The sequence below is a fragment of the Bufo bufo genome, chromosome 3 (genome assembly GCF_905171765.1).
Source record: "Bufo bufo chromosome 3, aBufBuf1.1, whole genome shotgun sequence".
Lineage (NCBI taxonomy): Eukaryota > Metazoa > Chordata > Amphibia > Anura > Bufonidae > Bufo > Bufo bufo.
The window spans coordinates 265,324,226-265,342,906 of NC_053391.1; the positions used below are offsets into that span (position 1 = coordinate 265,324,226).

At 45.0% G+C, this 18,681-nt stretch overlaps 1 protein-coding gene across 3 annotated transcripts in view; it reads left to right on the top strand.

The window, feature by feature from the left end:
• Positions 1 to 18,681, top strand: part of MYO19 (myosin XIX) — a 1,002,409-nt gene that overhangs the window by 944,601 nt on the left and 39,127 nt on the right. Inside the window, exons 20-23 of one of the 3 annotated variants that reach the window (XM_040424125.1) lie at positions 8,750 to 8,883; positions 8,967 to 9,096; positions 9,196 to 9,281; positions 9,968 to 10,300. In XM_040424125.1, the coding sequence (XP_040280059.1) occupies positions 8,750 to 8,883; positions 8,967 to 9,096; positions 9,196 to 9,281; positions 9,968 to 10,300 (683 nt within the window). Of the gene's footprint in view, positions 1 to 8,749; positions 8,884 to 8,966; positions 9,097 to 9,195; positions 9,282 to 9,967; positions 10,301 to 18,681 lie in introns of those variants that run through there. The other 2 variants (XR_005777529.1, XR_005777530.1) reach the window with 2 other exon arrangements.

Consider the following 18,681-nt stretch of genomic DNA (forward strand, 5'->3'; position numbering starts at 1 on the left):
CCATTTTTGTGGTGCGTACTACTTTTTGATTGAGGGGTAAATGGCGAATTGTGTGTTTTTCACTTTTATTCCACTGCACAGGAATTTTTATATTAATATTTTAATAGTTCTGACATTTTCGGACATGGCGATACCTGATATGTTTATTTTTTTATTGTTAATACATTTTTATGTGTAAAATAGGGAAAGTGGGTGATTTCAACTTAATATTTTAATATTTAACCTTTTTTTTAATATCTATTAGCCCCCTATTTAATAACTATTAGCCCCTTTGATCCCTTTTCCTATTCACCCTACTAGAGATTGATACTTGTGAATAGGATTTAGCACAAAGCACAGAGCAGCAGGGAGCTTACCTTGGCGGCCGTGTCCAGACTGCCCTGGTAACCAATTAGAGCCCTGCGATTTCACTGTGGGGGATCCGATTGTAAGGCAGAGGGAGCCGCATCCCTGTGCCTAATCGCTGTTCCCTGTCATTGCGGCCAGGTGCCTTCTGTATGATACAGCTGGCAATTTGCGCGTATGGAGCAGGCTCACTGCAGCACCCCACTCCATACATTACCTCAACCACCGTGATGTACGGGTATGTCGCTGTGGTTGAAGGGGTTATGAAGAATGATGTGTCATGAGAAAATAGTCCTAGAATACATTGAACCAGTAAAAGTGTTCCAGAATTATTACCAGATTAAGTGACACGTCAGATTTGAAAACACGGCTTCGGCATTTGGTCCAAATTGGCTTTTGCATGAAGGGATTAAGCTTTGCAGCTCCCATAATGTTCAGTGCCTCTGTAGGCCCACATTTCGGACTTCAACAAATTCTAGAGCGGCTTACCCCAACAAAGCACACAATTTTTGCTGTGTGTACAGCCGTGGTGGGTGGTCCCAGAACTCTGAACAGGCCAAGCCATGCTACCCACAGTGTTCCTACTGTACATCCTGACTCGGCTACATCAGGACATTCTGTGCAGGGCCGGGCTGCTTCTGAAAGATTACAAGGACAGAACTGATCTGTACTAGTGTTATCTGTGTTGTTACATAGGACTGTAGGTCACACTACTACATTATCTGCACTAGTGTTATCTTTGGTTTTACTTAGGACTGCATGTAACATCTACTACATTATCTGTACTCAAAAATTTCACACTCTGTTATCTGTGGTGTAAGTTAGGACTGAAGGTACCATCTATATTGCCTTATCGCCCCATATCCAGTGGGACAGTCCCGGTGTTCATTGGCTGTCCTGCCTTCCTTAGAAGGCTGTGGCATGGCTTGCTCTAAACTATATCTGTGTTTTTAGGACGCAGATACAGTTGAGTACAGTGGCAAAGCGGGGAGCTGTCGTGTCTTCTATTCGTCAGGGGAACAGGGCGAGTGTAATTTTAATAACAATTCAGGGGTCTGGCACTACTGTAAGGGGGAATTTAGTTGGGCTAAAGGGGACTGGGTGGAATTGGGACATTTATAGATAGACACTAAACAGCGATAGAGGCATGGCTTAGTGTTGAAAAAAATTTGCCACGGCTTGCATGGCATGCCGCTTTTGATAACAATCCTTGGGTTTGCCCACCGTTCACAATGTATTGCCCAGCTACCTAACTTCTCACTAAGTAACTGCAGTGGCCTGACTATTTCAGTTTATCTTTGAGTGCTGACAGTAGAGAAATAACAAATTGTGATTTGTACTCGTCTAGTCCTACTAGTCATGTATTAATGCAGATAATAGTCCTACATTGTGGTGACAGATTCCCTTTAACCTTTAATTTTTATTTTCTGGTCCCATGAGGGGACACCACTTTTATAATTAATTGCAGACCTGGGTGCTTTTGTTAGAATACAAGCTGACTCATCAGCATCTCCACCAGTGTTTCATGAATATATAGGGACATATAGATTTTATTACTGAGGGACAGGTTCTGGACGGGGTCGTCCTTATTAGGACGAGTGCCCTGTGGTCAGGCTGCTACATATTACCTAGTATCAGGGCTGAGCGTTAGCTAGCCATAGGGCCTGAATAGGGACCCTGCATAGCTGAGCATCACTGCCATCTTTATGGTGATTGGACATCATTCTCAGATGGGTACGACACGGCTCTAGTCTTTGGAGAAGGATCTGGTGACCGTCCCTTGGTACCGGTAGGACGTGCTGGTTACTAGTGCCGCCGTGCACTTTATTTATTGTATACTTTCATTTGGGATATTTATGGTTGTATTAACCGGGGGTTCATCCATTTTTTATCCCAATTGTTGACATTGTTTTTGAACATTACTTTTGGACACACTATATTTTATTTGTATTACCAATAAATGTTATGTTTTAGGATTACCCTTTTGAATAGTAAAATTAGATCCCAGGTAATCTAGAGCGCAGGCAGACATCAGTTCTGGCTTCTCACTTAGGAATTATGCGTTAATAACTTGAAAAAGTCAAAGATGAGAAAAAACTAAAAAATGGAGACAGCACGTCCAAAGGATTAGAATTTATTCCAGGTGCAACATTTCGGCTTAGTGATAGCCTTTGTCAGTGTAAGCTATCCTAGGCATCACAATCACATAGAGGAACTGCTGTTTGGCATTACATTTGATTTGTTGTAGTTGCTCATTGTAGATGTAGCAGAGCTGAGTTTGTCACTTGCCTAAGAATGAGGGGGGCAGTTTGTCACTTGACTAAGGGAGGCAATAGCTACGCCCCTGCCCCCGCCACCTTCCTGGTCCTCGGCTGTCGGCTGTGAGGGCTGCGCACAGGAGCCGAGTGAGTCGCTCTGTGACGTCACTCCGTGCGCAGCCTACAGCAGTAGAAGAGAAGAGTGTCCAGGAGCAGGAGAGGTAAGTGTAAGTTTTTTTTATTTTATACTAAAGGCGTATAGGCTGAATGGAGAGGCACTGACTGGAGGCTGGTGGAGGGGGCAGCACTGGGCGCTAGTGAATGGGGCACTGGGCGGCTAATGGAGAGACTCTGGGGGCTGATATAGAGGCACTGGGGGCTGATGAGAGGCACTGGGGGCTGATGAGAGGCACTGGGGGCTGATGAGAGGCACTGGGGGCTGATGAGAGGCACTGGGGGTTGATATAGAGGACTGGGGGGCTGATGGAGAGGCACTGGGGGGCTGATGGTGGGGGGCTGATGGAGAGGCACTGGGGGGCTGATGGAGAGGCACTGGGGGGCTGATGGAGAGGCACTGGGGGGCTGATGGAGAGGCACTGGGGGCTGATGGAGAGGCACTGGGGGGCTGATGGAGAGGCACTGGGGGGCTGATGGAGAGGCACTGGGGGCTGCTATCTGAGGTCTGATTGTTGGTCATTCATATTGGGTTCTGATCTGGGGTCTTATTAACATTGGGGGTCTGATTGGTGGTCTGAGGTGTAATGAAATTTTTTTTTTCTTATTGTGCGGTGCCCACTTCCAGCCTTGAGCCCAGCTGCCTGTCAGCACCCCTGAGCCCAGCTTCCTGTCAGCACCCCTGAGCCCAGCTGCCTGTCAGCACCCCTGAGCCCAGCTGCCTGTCAGCACCCCTGAGCCCAGCTGCCTGTCAGCACCCCTGAGCCCAGCTGCCTGTCAGCACCCCTGAGCCCAGCTGCCTGTCAGCACCCCTGAGCCCAGCTGCCTGTCAGCACCCCTGAACCCAGCTGCCTGTCAGCACCCCTGAGGCTTCAGAACTGTAAGTAAATTATATATAAGGGCAGTTTTTGTTTTGTTTTGATCACAATGTGTACATTTGGCTCAGTCCGCAGCGACACAAATTACAGCATGCTAGATTTTCTGTGCTTTTTTTTTCCCCGCTACATGTAGCTTTCAAAAGCCCATTCACATGTATTGTATTTTAAAGGGGTTTTCCCATCTCAGACAATGGGGGCATATCACTAGGATATATAGAGAACGAAGCGGGGAGATTTGTGGCTCGCTGCCTCGTCTATTTCCGTCGGCTCCATAGAAATGAATGGGAGTGGTGGCCGCCCATTTATTTCAGTGGGAGAGGCGGGGCGCTGTGCCTGGTGGTGGACGGACCCCGGGAAACCTGGGGTCCTCCATCCACAAGTCTCCCCGCTTCGTTCTCGATATAGGTGCGGGTCCCAGAGGTGGCAAACAGAATCACAAACCATATGTAATTAAGGACACAACTTCTGGAATAAAAGGGAATAATGACTGAATATTTCCATCATGTGTCCTTAAGGGGTTAAAATAACAGATATCTGTGTCACATCCACTGGACTGGAGACTCATATATGAGACTAATTGTTAGATCATTTAGGCTTTTTTAAAAATAATTTTTAGAATAATGATAGATTTTATTTCATACAAGTGTGCTGATTTGTGCCTTACCCTGCACCTCAGTCACCGGACCACCCAACCACTGCCACCAGAGACAACAAAGGAAAGAGTTTTTCACAATAAGAGGTAATAACAGAACGGATGGGGAATTCTTTGCCTAAAGAGGTCATTTTATCAGAATATTTAGGTTTTTTTTTTAAATCAGAAAATGATTTGACACCATTTTTTTCATTATTTTTATTTGTACAGAAATGAGAAAGCGAAAAACCAGCATTATGGATTTCTTCACAAACGCATCCAATAAAAAATCACATGCTGATTCTGCAAGTTGCTCCACTCAGTCTGAGCCTTTGCTTCAGGCGGCGGTGTCCGCTTCAGAAACTATACCAGTCAGTGAATCGGCTGTAGTGGACATGGTTACTGATGTGGCTGAAGATGCCGATGTCAGTGATAACATTCTTCCAGAATGTTGGGACCAGAATCAGTGGCTAGAATTTAAAAAAAAGTACCCTTGGCTGTTTGTAGACAATGGTCTTTTAGGGTGCAAAGTGTGTCGGGAGGTTAAACACCTTGGAGTGTCTGTTTTGCAAGGTGTATCCATTTCTAAAGAATGGAGCACTGGTACAATTACTCCATATGGCAAAACAAAAAAAGATATGTTGACCTCACTACGTAAAAAAATCCACATACATAAGATTTCAGAAGCACATGTAAAGGCAGGAGATATCCAAGCAGTATCCAGAAAGGAGATTCTGCTATCCAATATTGCAGAACAGCAGAAGCATAAGTTTGCGTCCACCACTAAGGTATTTCGCACTGCCTACTTTTGTGCGAAAAAAAATCGCCCTTTCACAGATTTTAGAGATCTTATCAGCTTGCAAGTTGCAAATGGAGCTGACTTAGGATGTATTCTCCATAATGAGTACACAGCGGCACAAATAATAGATTGCATTGCTAGTGAAATGAGAAAAAAGCTTTGCAAAGCAATTGTTGCGCAGGCTCCAAAAATTTCTGTTTATATTGATGAGTCTACAACTGTTTCTACCCATTCAGTGTTAATCGTTTATATTCGTGCCTCTGTTAACGGAAAAGACCCAGTCACTTTCTTTCTCGATTTGCTTGATTTGCCTAAAGCAGATGCACAGTCTATTGAAGCCACTCTTCTAGCTTGTCTTTCCAAATTTGGGTTCAGTAATGACTTTCTTGCCGAAAACTGGATTGGAGCTTGCAGTGATGGTGCAAGTGTAATGCTTGGAAGAAAGTCGGGTGTTCTGGAACGACTCAGTCAAAAATATCCACAGATTGTGAAATGGCACTGCTTGTGTCATAGGCTTGAATTGTGCATTTCAGATACAATTGATTCTGTTCCTGGTCTTCATCATGTCACATCATTTTTTGAGAAGTTGTATTCTGTGTATCATCAGTCACCAAAAAATCTAGCAGAGCTCTCAGAATGTGCAAAAGAATTAGAAGTACAAATTCTTAAAATTGGAAAAGTTTTTTTTAGTTAGATGGGTTGCTTCAAGCCAGAGAGCTAGACGAGCAGTTTGGGAGTCATATCCTGCACTACACAGTCATTTCCTGAAAGCAAGCGTAAGCTCCGCTCATAACAGTAAGCAGAAATCTGTATTTAGTGGCCTTAACAAGGTCTTGACATCAGAAGATTATTTGTTAAACCTTGCAGGGGTTGCGGATGCAGTTCAGGAAATGGGACTGTTATCTGAAGCGCTACAAAGAGATGACATCACACTTCCACGAGCTTATCAGCTGATCAATCGTTCAGTTCGTGCAATTGAAAAGATGAAAGACATGCCTGGCAAACATCTGAAAGAAGTCATGGAATCGCTGCAGAAAGGGAATTTCAAAGGTGTGACTATCAACCCAGGGAGTTCAAAAGGCCAAGTGAGGATAAATCTCCCTCAATTTTATCAAAGTTTGGTGGATAGTTTACGCTCCAGACTCTTTGCTTTAACTTCAAGCAACAGACCTGCCGCTTCATCACAGTCGGGTGAATTTGAAACTCTTGTTTCTGAAATTGACATCCTGAATTCACAACGCTGGCCAATCAATGTGGACAGTCCGTGGTTTGAAGGTGAAGTGAAGCTGGAGCAGCTATGCAAAAGATTCCGTCTCAACTATGCATCCATCTGTGAAGGTTTCAGAGACTACATTGATAATGGTGGTGTAGAGATTCCTGAAAATCTGAAACCAGTGGTGACAGCAGTTAACAGTCTTCCAGTGACATCCAGTGATTGTGAAAGGGGCTTCAGTACAATGAATTTGGTGATGTCACCCATTAGGAGTGGGCTTGGCATTGAACGCGTGTCTTCTCTTTTGTTTATCAGTCTCATTGGGCCTCCTGTGCATTTATGGGATCCTTTACCATACGTCACAAAATGGCTGACCACACATCGCAGCGCAGATGATAATAAATCTAGGAAAGTTGAAAATCTTGCACGGCAAGGGCAACGTTATTCCAGTTTGTGGGATATTTTCTAATGGGCTGTGTCACTGTGTTAATTTAATTTGTTCCAACTGTTCTATATATATATAGTTGTTTCATGTTAATTTTGCACTTGTTTGTGTAAACTGGCACTTTACAATAAATGTTGCACTGAATTTTCAGCGAAATATATTTTTTGGGGGGGGGGGGCACGGGGGCGGGGTTGCGGGGGGGGGGGGGGTTTGCAGTGGATCTTGGGTGAGTTCCCACACTTTTTTTTCCCAGGACTTGACCCCTGATGTACAATATATGCACTCAATACTTGATCAGGCCTCATTTTGCATGAATTACTGCATCAGTTTGGCGTGATGCGATGATGTGTTATGGAAGCCCAGATTGCTTTGTTAGCAGCCCTCAGCTCATCTGCATTGTTGGGTCTGATGTCTCTCATCTTCCTTTTTACAATACCCCATATATTCTCTATGTATCTATCTATCCATCTATTAAGCACAGTGATACCATGTTTATTAAACCAGGTATTAATACTTTTAACAGTATGGGTAGGTGCCAATCAGCATCTCCATAAAGCTGGTCACCGAGGGAAGCATGAAGTGCTCTAAAATTTCCTGGTTGATGGTTGCGCTGACTTTAGACTTGATATAACACAGTGGACCAACACCAGCAGATGACATGGCTCCTGAAACAATCACTGACTGTGGAAACCTCACACCAGACCTCAAGCAACTTGGATTGCGTGCCTCTCCATTCTTTTTCCAGACTCTGGCATCTTCATTTCCAAATTAAATACAAAATTTACTTTCATCTGAAAAGAGAACTTTGATCCATTGAGCAACAGTCCAATCTTTTTCAGCCTTAGCCCAGGTAAGACTCTTCTGATGTTTTCTCTGGGTCATGAGTGGCTTGACACAAGAAAATCGATAGTTGTAGCCCATGTCCTGAATATGTCTGTGTGTGGTGGCTCGTAAAGCACTAAATCCAGCCACAGCCCACTACTTTTGAATCTCCCCCAAATTCTTGCATGGCCTTTTCTTGACAACCCTTTCAAGGTGGCGGTTATCCCTGTTGCTTTTGCAAATTTTTCTACTACAGGTTTTCCTTCCACTCAACTAACTTTCCATTAATATGATTGGATACAGCCATCTTCTTTAACAGTGACCTTGTATGGCTTGCCCTTCTTGACTCTCAATGACTGTCTTCTGGACAACTGTCAAGTCAGCAGTCCTCCCCATGATTGTGTAGCCTACTGAACCAGACTGAGGGATCATTTAAAGGCTTGGGAAATCTTTGCACGTGTTTTGTATTGATTAACTGATTAGAGTGTGAGATTTATCAAACTGGTGGTTGCCCATAGCAACCAATCAGATTCCACCTTTCATTTTTCACAGCTCCATTGTAAAATGAAAGATCGAATCTGGTTGCTATGGGCATCTAAGCCAGTTCTACTTTACACAAGTTTAATAAATCTCCCCCCATAAGTCTAAAATATTGAACTTTTTTCACAATTTTCTGAGATACTGACTTTTGGATTTTCATTAGTTGTAAGCCATAATCATCAATATTAAAAGAAATAGATGATTCAAATCTGACCAAGGACAACATCTGCATGGCGTTTGTATGTTCTCCCCTTGTTTGTGTGGGTTTCATCCCACACTCCAAAGACATACTGTTAGGGAACTTAGAAGGTGAGCCCTATTAGAGACAGTTTGATGCTAATATCTGTAAAGTGATGCGGAATATGTCAGTACTATATAAGTGCGTAAAATAAATAAATAGATCACTGTTTGTAATGAATCTGAAATATGAGCTTCTCTTTTTTTTATTGAATTACTGAAATAAATTAACATTTCGATGATATTCTAATTTATTGAGATGCACTTGTATGTGTAAGGGATGAAAATAAAAACGAATGATAAATTTGAATGATTGGTATTGGTTATTATAAGTATTGGTTTCTTATAACATACCCTAAAATATAACTGAACCGTACATCAATCATTCCACGCTTTCCTGCTTGCAGGTCCTTCTCCAGTGGAGATGAATGAATTAAAGCTTATATCACAAAATATTCTACAGATGGTTTTGTCTAAACTTACATTAAGTAATACACTGGCACACTGCGGTACCACAAAAATATTTCTTTCGCACTTTATGGTAAGAAACACAGCTTCTCATGTGTATGAACTGATTATATTGTATTTGGAAAAGTTTTTATTACAAGTCTTGATATTTATCAGGTAGATGTACTTGAAAAACAAAGGTCATTGGCACTTTCTCAAAGAGTTTTAAATATTCAATGTTGTTGGAGGCGATACAGACATAGAAAACTGGCTAACCAAAGGAAGGCAGCCATAACTATCCAAGCAGGTAAAATTATTTAAAACAGTAGATAAGCTCTTATTTAGCTGTCACCTATGCAATATTATTATTAATATGTTTCCATATTATTGTCCCATACTCATATAGTGGTCAGAAGCTGGCTTACAAGGAAACATATTGAAAAGATGCATAAGGCAGCTTCTGTCATCAAGAGGACATGGATAAGGTGGAAGGTAAGTAAGCAGACCAAGATCATTATGAATAGGGATGAGCGAATCGACTTCAGATGAAACATTCAAAGTTGATTTGCATACTGTATGGAGCAAGCGATCCGTACAGTATTAGAATGTATTGGCTCAGATGAGCCGAAGTTATTACTTTGCGAAGTCTCACGGGACTTAAGGTAAAAACTTCAGAAATTAATTTCTACTGCAAAAAACCTTTTACCTTACTCTGGTTCGGTTCCAAGGTGCCACTAGGAATACAGAATGTACACATACTGAAAGAGGTTATGATTATTCCCAGATGACTTGCACAACATATACTGCATCAAGGTTCAGTTTACTCTGAACTGTCTTTGTCATACTGCTATCATTTTAGATTGTGTTTTTGCATATTCTTTTCTGATTTATTGCTATACTTTTAGATTGAGAGTTTACATTATTTATTTATTTTTGTTCCATTTAGAGATGGGACTTGGGAATTCCTCTTTCTGGTGATTACTGGGAATCCAACAGTCAAATATACCACAATCTGATATCACCTATCCTGTGCATAGGTGATAAAAACATTTTCCTAGGATAACCCCTTTAACATCATCAGCTTATACTATCTGAAGAGATGTTAGTCTTCATTTGCTACCCTGTGCTATTATCCATTCTTGTTTTAATAAAAATAATAATAATGTGTTTTTTTCTAGCAACAAATGGAAGCGATATGTTCACAAGATCTGGATGACTTTACAGATTCTATAGAAAGCAAAACATTGTCTGTGGAGGAAAAAGCTTTTGGCACTTCAAATAGAAATTATACACAAAGCAAACCACTGGAATATTGTTCGGTTGAACGATTCTGGCTTTTTGATTTTGCATTGTCTACAGCGCCAGTTGTAAGGAACATAGGGATGGCTGATAGATTTAATAGACATGATCTGTTATTGACATGTCTCCATATACTAAACAGAAGGAATGGATACAGCATTAATGCAAATCAGTCACACCATGGCATCACATCAATACGGGCACTGCCTCAGGTACATGTTTGCTTTATTTGTTACAAGGAGTTTTACAGAGTGATTTTCATTGCAAATGACAGTCCTTAGCAATCAACCTTTGTTTTTAAAAATTCCTTAATGACCACGCCAATTTATTTTTGTTTTCATCTTTTGTCTTCTACTCTTTTTGTGTTTTGATATTACGGCGTTCTCTGTGCACTAAAAATCCCATTACGACCTTATTCTGCAGTTCAGTACGATTATGGCGATGTAAAAATGTGTACTTTTTTATGTTTTGCTTCAATAGAAAAAGTGGATCAGTACTCACTTTTGATGCAAAACAATCTTGATTTTGTTTATGGCAATAAAGTCAAGATTGTTTTGCATCAAAAGTAAGTGCTGATCCACATTTTCTACTTGGATGTGTGAGCCTGCAACCCAGGATACGAGCACTATCTCCTTCCAGAGTGCCGACTGATAATCTTTACAAATAACTTATCAGTATTTAAAAAAAAGATCATAATTACTTTTATCGGTAATTTGATTTTCCTTTAGCCTTCACAACGGCACCACCTGGAGGGTTACCCCGCTTTCTCAGGGACAGAAAACAACTGTGAGATCAGCAAATAAAAGGCCCCCTCCCTCTTATCTTCTCCAGTTAATAACCTAGGACTCAGAAGTAAATGCCAAATGTTTATAAAGTTCAACATATAACAAGCAAATTTCTGAACCAGATTATTATTATTAAAGGGTTTCTGTCGCCTAAAAAATGGGTATTAAGCTGTGCCAATGTCAGCTGAACATAACTATATTAGTGACATCTCCCTGCCTGAAGCCATTACTGAGAAAAACTAACTTTTATAATATGCTAATTAGCCTCTAGGAGCAGGGGGGGGCGTTGCACCTGCTCCTAGAGGCTCTGTTTGCCCACCTATTTTCACGGCCTTTTTCTCTTGATTGACAGGGCCAGGGCAGCGCTGCTCTCCTCCCGCCAGCCGTGTCTACTGTGAAAATCCTGTGTCGTCCCGTTCAGAATTCGGCGCAGGCGCAGTGAGGGAAGGACGCTTCCTCCCTGCGCCTGCGCCGAATACTGACTGGGACGGCGCAGGATTTTCGCAGTAGACACGGCCAGCGAGAGGAGAGCAGTGCTGCCCTGGCCCTGCAAATCAAGAGAAGAAGGGCGTGAAAATAGGTGGGCAAATGGAGCCTCTAGTATCAGGTGCAACACCGCTCCTGTTCCTAGAGGCTAATTAGCATATTACAAAAGTTCATTTTTTTCTCAGTAATGGCTTCAGGCAGGGAAATGTCACTAATATAGTTATGTTCAGCTGACATTAGACATCGCTAATGTCAGCCAGCTTAATACCCATTTTTTAAGTGACAGAAATCCTTTAAAGCGCCATTCATTCCATAGCGCTGTACATATGAAAAGGGGTATACATATTGTGGGGTTTTGCTCTGGTAGACAGGCTAGTGGACGCAGTATAGAGGCAATCACAAAGTCTTTAACTTAAACATTTCGTTGTTTATTCACACATAAGGAAAAACAAAAATGTTCGTTCACAGTCTTAGTGTTTGTTCACACCATGCAATGTCCATACAACAAAATCTTCACCTGGTTAGCAGTTTTACACCCGCAGTCCACAGCAGGCATTAGGGGCCTGTTTCCCAGCATGCGACTCTCAGCCCTTTAGCACGGCACAGCTTCACAGGTCCCAAAACACAGAGACTCCTCAGCTTCTCTGTCAGATGGAGGATAAACCACACCCAGCTGAGATTGCTGGCTTGTTTTTTTATAGGCCAAAAAGACCCAGCCTGGAGCATGGGGAGAAGCCACCCACACAGCACTTTGGCTACTCCCAGTAAGAACCCGCCAGGATCGGCTTTACAGCCATACTAACAAAAAACAGTGTCAGTCAGCACTAGCTGCTGCTGACACTTAAAACTATCTGCTCTTACCTCACCGAGGTCAGGAATCTCGGTGACACATACCTTCCATCAATGATAGCCCCTTGCGCCTTCCTACATACTTCCCTTTTTTGTTCAACCCTGAGGGGGTGAACACCTGTCAGACAGTGTACCCCGGTACAGAGCATCTGCGTTTCCCTGTAACCTGCCTGCCCTATGTTCCACAGAAAACTTGAAGTTTTGTAAAGATAAGAACTATCTGGTGACCCGAGCATTCCTCTCCTTGGTTTGGCTCATCCACTTGAGAAGGGAGTGGTTGGTCACCAGACAGAACTTTCTCCCCAACAGATAATAGCGGAAAGATTCAGGTGCCCACTTGATGTCCATGCACTATACTGTAACTAGTCTCGGCTGGGGTAAGCTTCCGGCTCAGGAAAACAACAGGATGTTCCTCCCCATTGATGTCCTGAGAGAGTCCAGCTCCGAGGCCTACTTCAGAGGCATCAGTCTGTACCACAAACTCCCTCTTTAAGTCAGGTGTCACCAACACCGGGGACCCACACAGGGCAGACTTCAAAGCGGAGAAAGCCTTTTCCGCCTGCTCATTCCACTGAACCGTCACTGACTTGCGTCCCTTCAAAAGGCCTGTCAATGGTGCAGCGACTGTAGCAAAATTGGGGACAAACCTCATCTAGTACCCCACTATACCCAGGAAAGACTTTACTTGCCGAGTAGTGACAGGTCGGGGCCAATTCCTAATTGCCTCAATTTTGTTCACATAAGGTTTGATAGTTCTGCGCCCAATTACATACCCCAGGTAATTTGGTCTCTTCTAACCCTATTGCGCACTTTTTTGGGTTAGCGCTTAAGCCAGCCTTCCTAAGGGAGTCCACTACAGCCCATACTTTAGGTAGGTGACTTTCCCAGTCGGTGCTGTGGATAACGATATCGTCGTGACGATGTGGACGGAGTACAATGTTCATTATCCTTTGAAACGTGACGGGAGCGCCATGTAGACCAAAGGGTAATAACTTTTACTGATACAGCCCCTCTGGCGTGATGAATGCCGTTTTTTCCTTGGCGGCCTCCGTACCCTTTGGTGAGGTCCAACACAGAAAAATACCGGGCTTGGCCCAACTTTTCAATAAGCTCATCCACTCGGGGCATGGGATATGCGTCAAACTTGGACACCTCATTCAGTTTGCTGAAGTTGTTACAGAACCGCAATGTCCCGTCCAGCTTGGGTATTAAGACTATCGGACTGGCCCATTCACTTTTTGACTCCTCGATTACACCTAGCTGGAGCATTAGCTGCACTTCCTCCGCGATGGCTTGTCGCCAAGCCTTGGGTACCCGGTATGGTTTTAACCGGTCTTTTACCTGAGGCTCAGTGACAATGTCATGTTGGACTATGGAAGTGCGTCCAGGGAGGTCCGAGAACACATCCGTGTTCCGACTAATGAACTCCCTGGCTTCCTGAGCCTGTTTAGAGGAGAGGCTTTCAGCAATTTTTACTGTGGCAGCCGCTTCCCTTGCTTCAGACAGAGGGGCTGAAACTGCTTCCCCTATGAACCTTGGTCGTGGGCTGTCTTCCGTATAGGTTTACCTATCTTTCCAGGGTTTGAGTAGATTCACATTTTACACCTGCTTCCGCTTTCGCCTCCCTGGCTGGTGTATCTTGTAATCTACCTCTCCAATTTTTTCAAGCACCTCATAGGGCCCCTGCCTAGCTAGGAACTTACTGTCTATGGTTGGTACCAGAACCAATACCCGATCACCCGGGTTAAAGGTCTGGACTTGAGCCTGCTGGTTACAGATCCTACTCTGGGCTCACTGCGCTGCCTCCATATGCTCCCTAACTAGAAGTAAAACTGTTTCCATCCGTCTTTGCATCTGGGTGACGCCTCTTTGGCCACATCCAACAGACCGTGAGGGTGTCTGCCGTATAGCAGTTCGAAGGGCGAGAACTCAGTAGAGGCCTGGGGCACCTCTCGCACTGCGAACATGAGATAGGGCAGAAAAAGGTCCCAGTCCCTCCCATCCTTAAAGACCACTCTTTTTAGCATATTTTTAAATGTTTATTAAACCTCTCTACCAGGCCATCAGTTTGCGGATCATACACAGACCTCCGTAGCTGTTTTATGTTGAGCAACTTACAGAGTTCGCTCATGACCTTGGACATAAACGGAGTCCCTTGGTCAGTCAGAACCTCCTTAGTCAGACCCACTCGAGAAAACATCCCCATTAACTCCTTAGCTATGAGTTTGGCTGATGTACGATGCAGTGGCACTGCCTCCGGGTACCGAGTGGCATAGTCTAGGACAACCAAGATGTGTTGGTGGCCTCTAGTAGACTTCAGTACCAGGCCTACGAGATCCATAGCGATTCGCTCAAACGGGACCTCGATAAACGGGAGGGGTACCAGGGGACTAAGGAAATGTGGCTGGGGGCTCGTTATCTGGAAGGTTGGGCAAGAATTACAATATTCTTCTACCTCTCTGAACACACTGGGCCAGTAAAACCGCTGTAGAATCCGGTCCTGCGTTTTTTTTTATTCCCAGATGACCCCCCGAGAACATGCTGGTGGGCTAACTCTAACACGAGTTTGCGATAAACCTGTGGCACCACCTACTGTTCAATGGATTCACCTCGCAGCTGGTTTACTCTATACTACATCTCTTGACAAACCACAAAACGGGGAAACACCGACTCTGCCCCCAGTTGTTGTGGTTCCCTATCTATTATTAATACATTTTCCCAGGCTCGGGATAGGGTTGGGTCCCGGTGTTGTACAGTACAAAAATTATCCACGGAGACATTGAGGTCTGCCAGCTCAGGACCCAGCGGCAAGTCCTCCATGTCTCCCACCATCACACTTAGCGGGGTTGTCTCCCCCTCTTCCACCCAATTTTCGGTCACCCCTACTGCTTGCCCTTCGGACTCAGGTTCCCAGGGTTCTGGTCTCCCCCCTCAGCCGGGCCGCTCTGCTAGGGTCACATCTGTCTTACGGGTATCGGTAACTTTAGTGTCCGGCGTTAGTGCTGGGAAACCGGTGTAGTCTCTCCCAATTATTAGTTCATACAGTAATTTTGTGGCGACGGCCACCTCATAAGTCCACCTGCCGGCCACCGTTGATATAGAGACCAGGGCGGTGGGATAGTCCTTTTTTTACTGGCCCAGCGGTTTTACTGGCCCAGTGTGTTCAGAGAGGTAGAAGAATATTGTAATTCTTGCCCAACCTTCCAGATAACGAGCCCCCAGCCACATTTCCATGAATTTACACAACGCCGACCGTTCGGCCAGTATACTCGACATGACGCACCAGGGCAGCTCTTATTAGTGACACCAAGCTCCCTGAATCCAGCAGTGCCACGGCCAGAGTGTCCCCCACTTCCACTTGGCACAGGTGGCTATTGTGTACAGTCTCGGAGGTACCTGTGGCACACAGCTTCCTGGCATACAATGAGTGTCGGTAGCCATAGTTGGTATCCATGGGCTCACCCCGATGGGGACAGTCGGCCCTTATGTGTCCAGGCTCGTGACACCGCCAGCAAACCACCGGGGCTGGGTCTGCAAGGGATACGTCCCGGGCGGGTTTGGCTGGCATTGGCTCCCGGGTCTGGGGTGGAGATTTCCGGGGTTTGATTGGCCCCCTCACAAATGAACCCCCCCTGTAGATTTCTGGTAGCCATGTAGCGCTCCACCAGGTCGACCATCTCTAAGTCTTTACCAGAAGACACCTGGCCGATCCAGTGCTGGAGACGGTACAGCAAAGCCCTCCAAAATACATCCACCAACAGACAGTCCAGCATAGTAGTGGGAGTCAATATGTCAGGCTGCAGCCATTTCTGAAACCGGTGTAGCAGGTCATAAAATTGTGGTCTGGTGGGTTCAGCCAAGTTGCACCCACTGAGTCCGGACCAATACATTCACCGCCAGTCTCCCCAGGATCTCACTTTTTACAGTCGGGTAGTCGGCCGCTTGATCATCTGGGAGATCAAAAAAACACTTGCTAGGGTCCAGACGCCAGGAACGGAGCGACGACCTCAGCCCACTGGTCTCTGGGTTGTTTCCTCTGGGTTGTTTCTCCCTCACGGCCACCTTTTTCGAACATCGCTAGATAGGTCTCGACATCATCCGAGGGGAACATCTTAGGGATCGCTGCACGGACAGCTTTCCAGGCATCGTGGACGTTCTGGGACGCTCCAGCCGCTTGCAACGCCATTACATGTTGTAATAGCAGCTGGTTAGTTTCCTGCTGCTGCTTGTTAGCCTCCCGCTGCTGCAAGTTAGCCTCCACGAGGGCTTTCACGACTGCCTCCATTTTATCCGGGGACACGGGTCGTAACCTTGCCAGCTTAATATAGGACATGCACTTGTGACCAGAAAAAAAATAATAAATCGCCCTTCAGGCCTGCCTCATTGCGTTTGACCGCATCTGACTCCAATTGTGGGGTTTTGCTCTGGTAGACAGACTAGCGGACGCAGTATAGAGGCAATCACAAAGTCTTTAACTTAAACAGTTCAGTGTTTATTCACATACAAGGAAAACCAAAAATGACCGTTCACAGTCTTAGTGTTTGTTCACACCATGCAATCCACAGCAGGCTTTAGGGGCCTGTTTCCCGGCATGCGACTCTCAGCCCTTTAGCACAGCACAACTTCACAGGTCCCAAAACACAGAGACTCCCCAGCTTCTCTGTCAGATGGAGGAAAAAACCACACCCAGCTGAGATTGCTGGCTTGGTTTTTTATATAGGCCAAAAAAAACTGCCTGGAGCGTGGGGAGAAGCCACCCACCCAGCACTTTGGCTACTCCAAGTAAGAGTCGGCCGGATCAGCTTTACAGCATACTAACAAAAAACAGTGTCAGTCAGCACTAGCTGCCGCTGACACATAAAACTACCGGCTCTTACCTCACCGAGGCCAGGAATCTCGGTGACACATACCTTCCATCAATGACGGCCCCTTGCACCTTCATACAATACATTATACAGACAATTGCACTAAGCATAAACAAGATAAGTTACAGACTGGTACAGAAGGAGAGAGGGCCCTGCCCATGAGGGCTTACAATCTACATGGTATGGGAGAAGGGCACAGTAGGTGAGGGGGAGATGCATGATACAACAGAAACACTCCATATAAAGAGCAACTGGGTGGGAATTCCTTGTGCCGTTGTGGAGTCTAAAGGAAAATCAAATTACCGCTAAGAGTAATTGTGGTCATGGCTACGGCCAAGAGGTATCCGAAGAACCCTAGGGAGAGAAACAACGGGATCAACCTAACCCAGCTAGGCGTGTCCTAGCTGACCTGACTAAATGTTGTGTGCCCTAAGCCATGATCGTAGGTAGGCCTATAAGTGGGCATACCCTGTGGAAATGAGAAGATAAGGGAGGGAGGGTGGGGCACCTGAAAACACCCGCCTGTAAGTGAGGGTGTGGCTCGTATATGAAGAGCCTCCGCCCCTCCCACAAATGCAGGCTGACTAATCAGCCTTACTAACTTGTGGTCATGGCTACGGCCAAGAGGTATCCGAAGAACCCTAGGGAGAGAAACAACGGGATCAACCTAACCCAGCTAGGCGTGTCCTAGCTGACCTGACTAAATGGCTTGTTGTGTGCCCTAAGCCATGATCGTGGGTAGGCCTATAAGTGGGCAAAAACCAAGCCAAGTAGGGTAGAAAAGGAATTCGAATGGCATGTGCAAACTAATCCCCAAGCCAACTGCAAGGCGTCAGGGATCTAGAGCGAAAATTCGGAGTATATGAGGCAAGACCAGTAGGAGACCTACAACCCATCTTGTAAGTGATACGGCCAAAGACATGATGCTCAAGATTGCGGATACTGCCCCAAAGCGGAATGGTGGACCGGGAATACGTTGTGAAATGGATCATAAAAACCAACTGAAACTTGTAAAGTTTGGTTCTAGTGCGAGTACTGGCAATGCCCTAGCCTCAGGAGATCGTGGGACCGCAACCTAACTGCCTAGACTATGCAGGAATGAGGGCCAAAAAGAACCATGTAGATAGGAAGAGAATCCTTGAATAGTTCCCCAGACAACAGCTATCTGCTAGCCGTGGTCCGCGCGTTGTTCTACTGTGTGCCCCTGAGAATTGTTTTTACGCTTGAGATGTGAAGACCGACCTACTATCTGAATCTTCTACCGTGAGGAAATGCTGGACCTTGTCCAAAATCCGATTCAACGTGGTTGTAGGGAGTCCGAAGATAGTGTGGCAAGAAGCTACGAAGCCATAATATACAAGTTTCTGTCTATGCCCTCCCATGAGTGAGGGAATGCAATGCAATGAAGCTACCGGCGAAAATTAATTCCTGGTCGTGGTAAAAAGGCAAAGACTTTGCACCGGGACCTGGTTGACAAGATATGATCGACTACGATCAGAGACTGAAATGCGAGAGGGAATTGCCCTACTTGTTCTTCCTCTGGCAGGACCTGAACGAAAGCATGAACAATTAAAGAAAGACGAAATATCTGCGTAAGACATGACAATG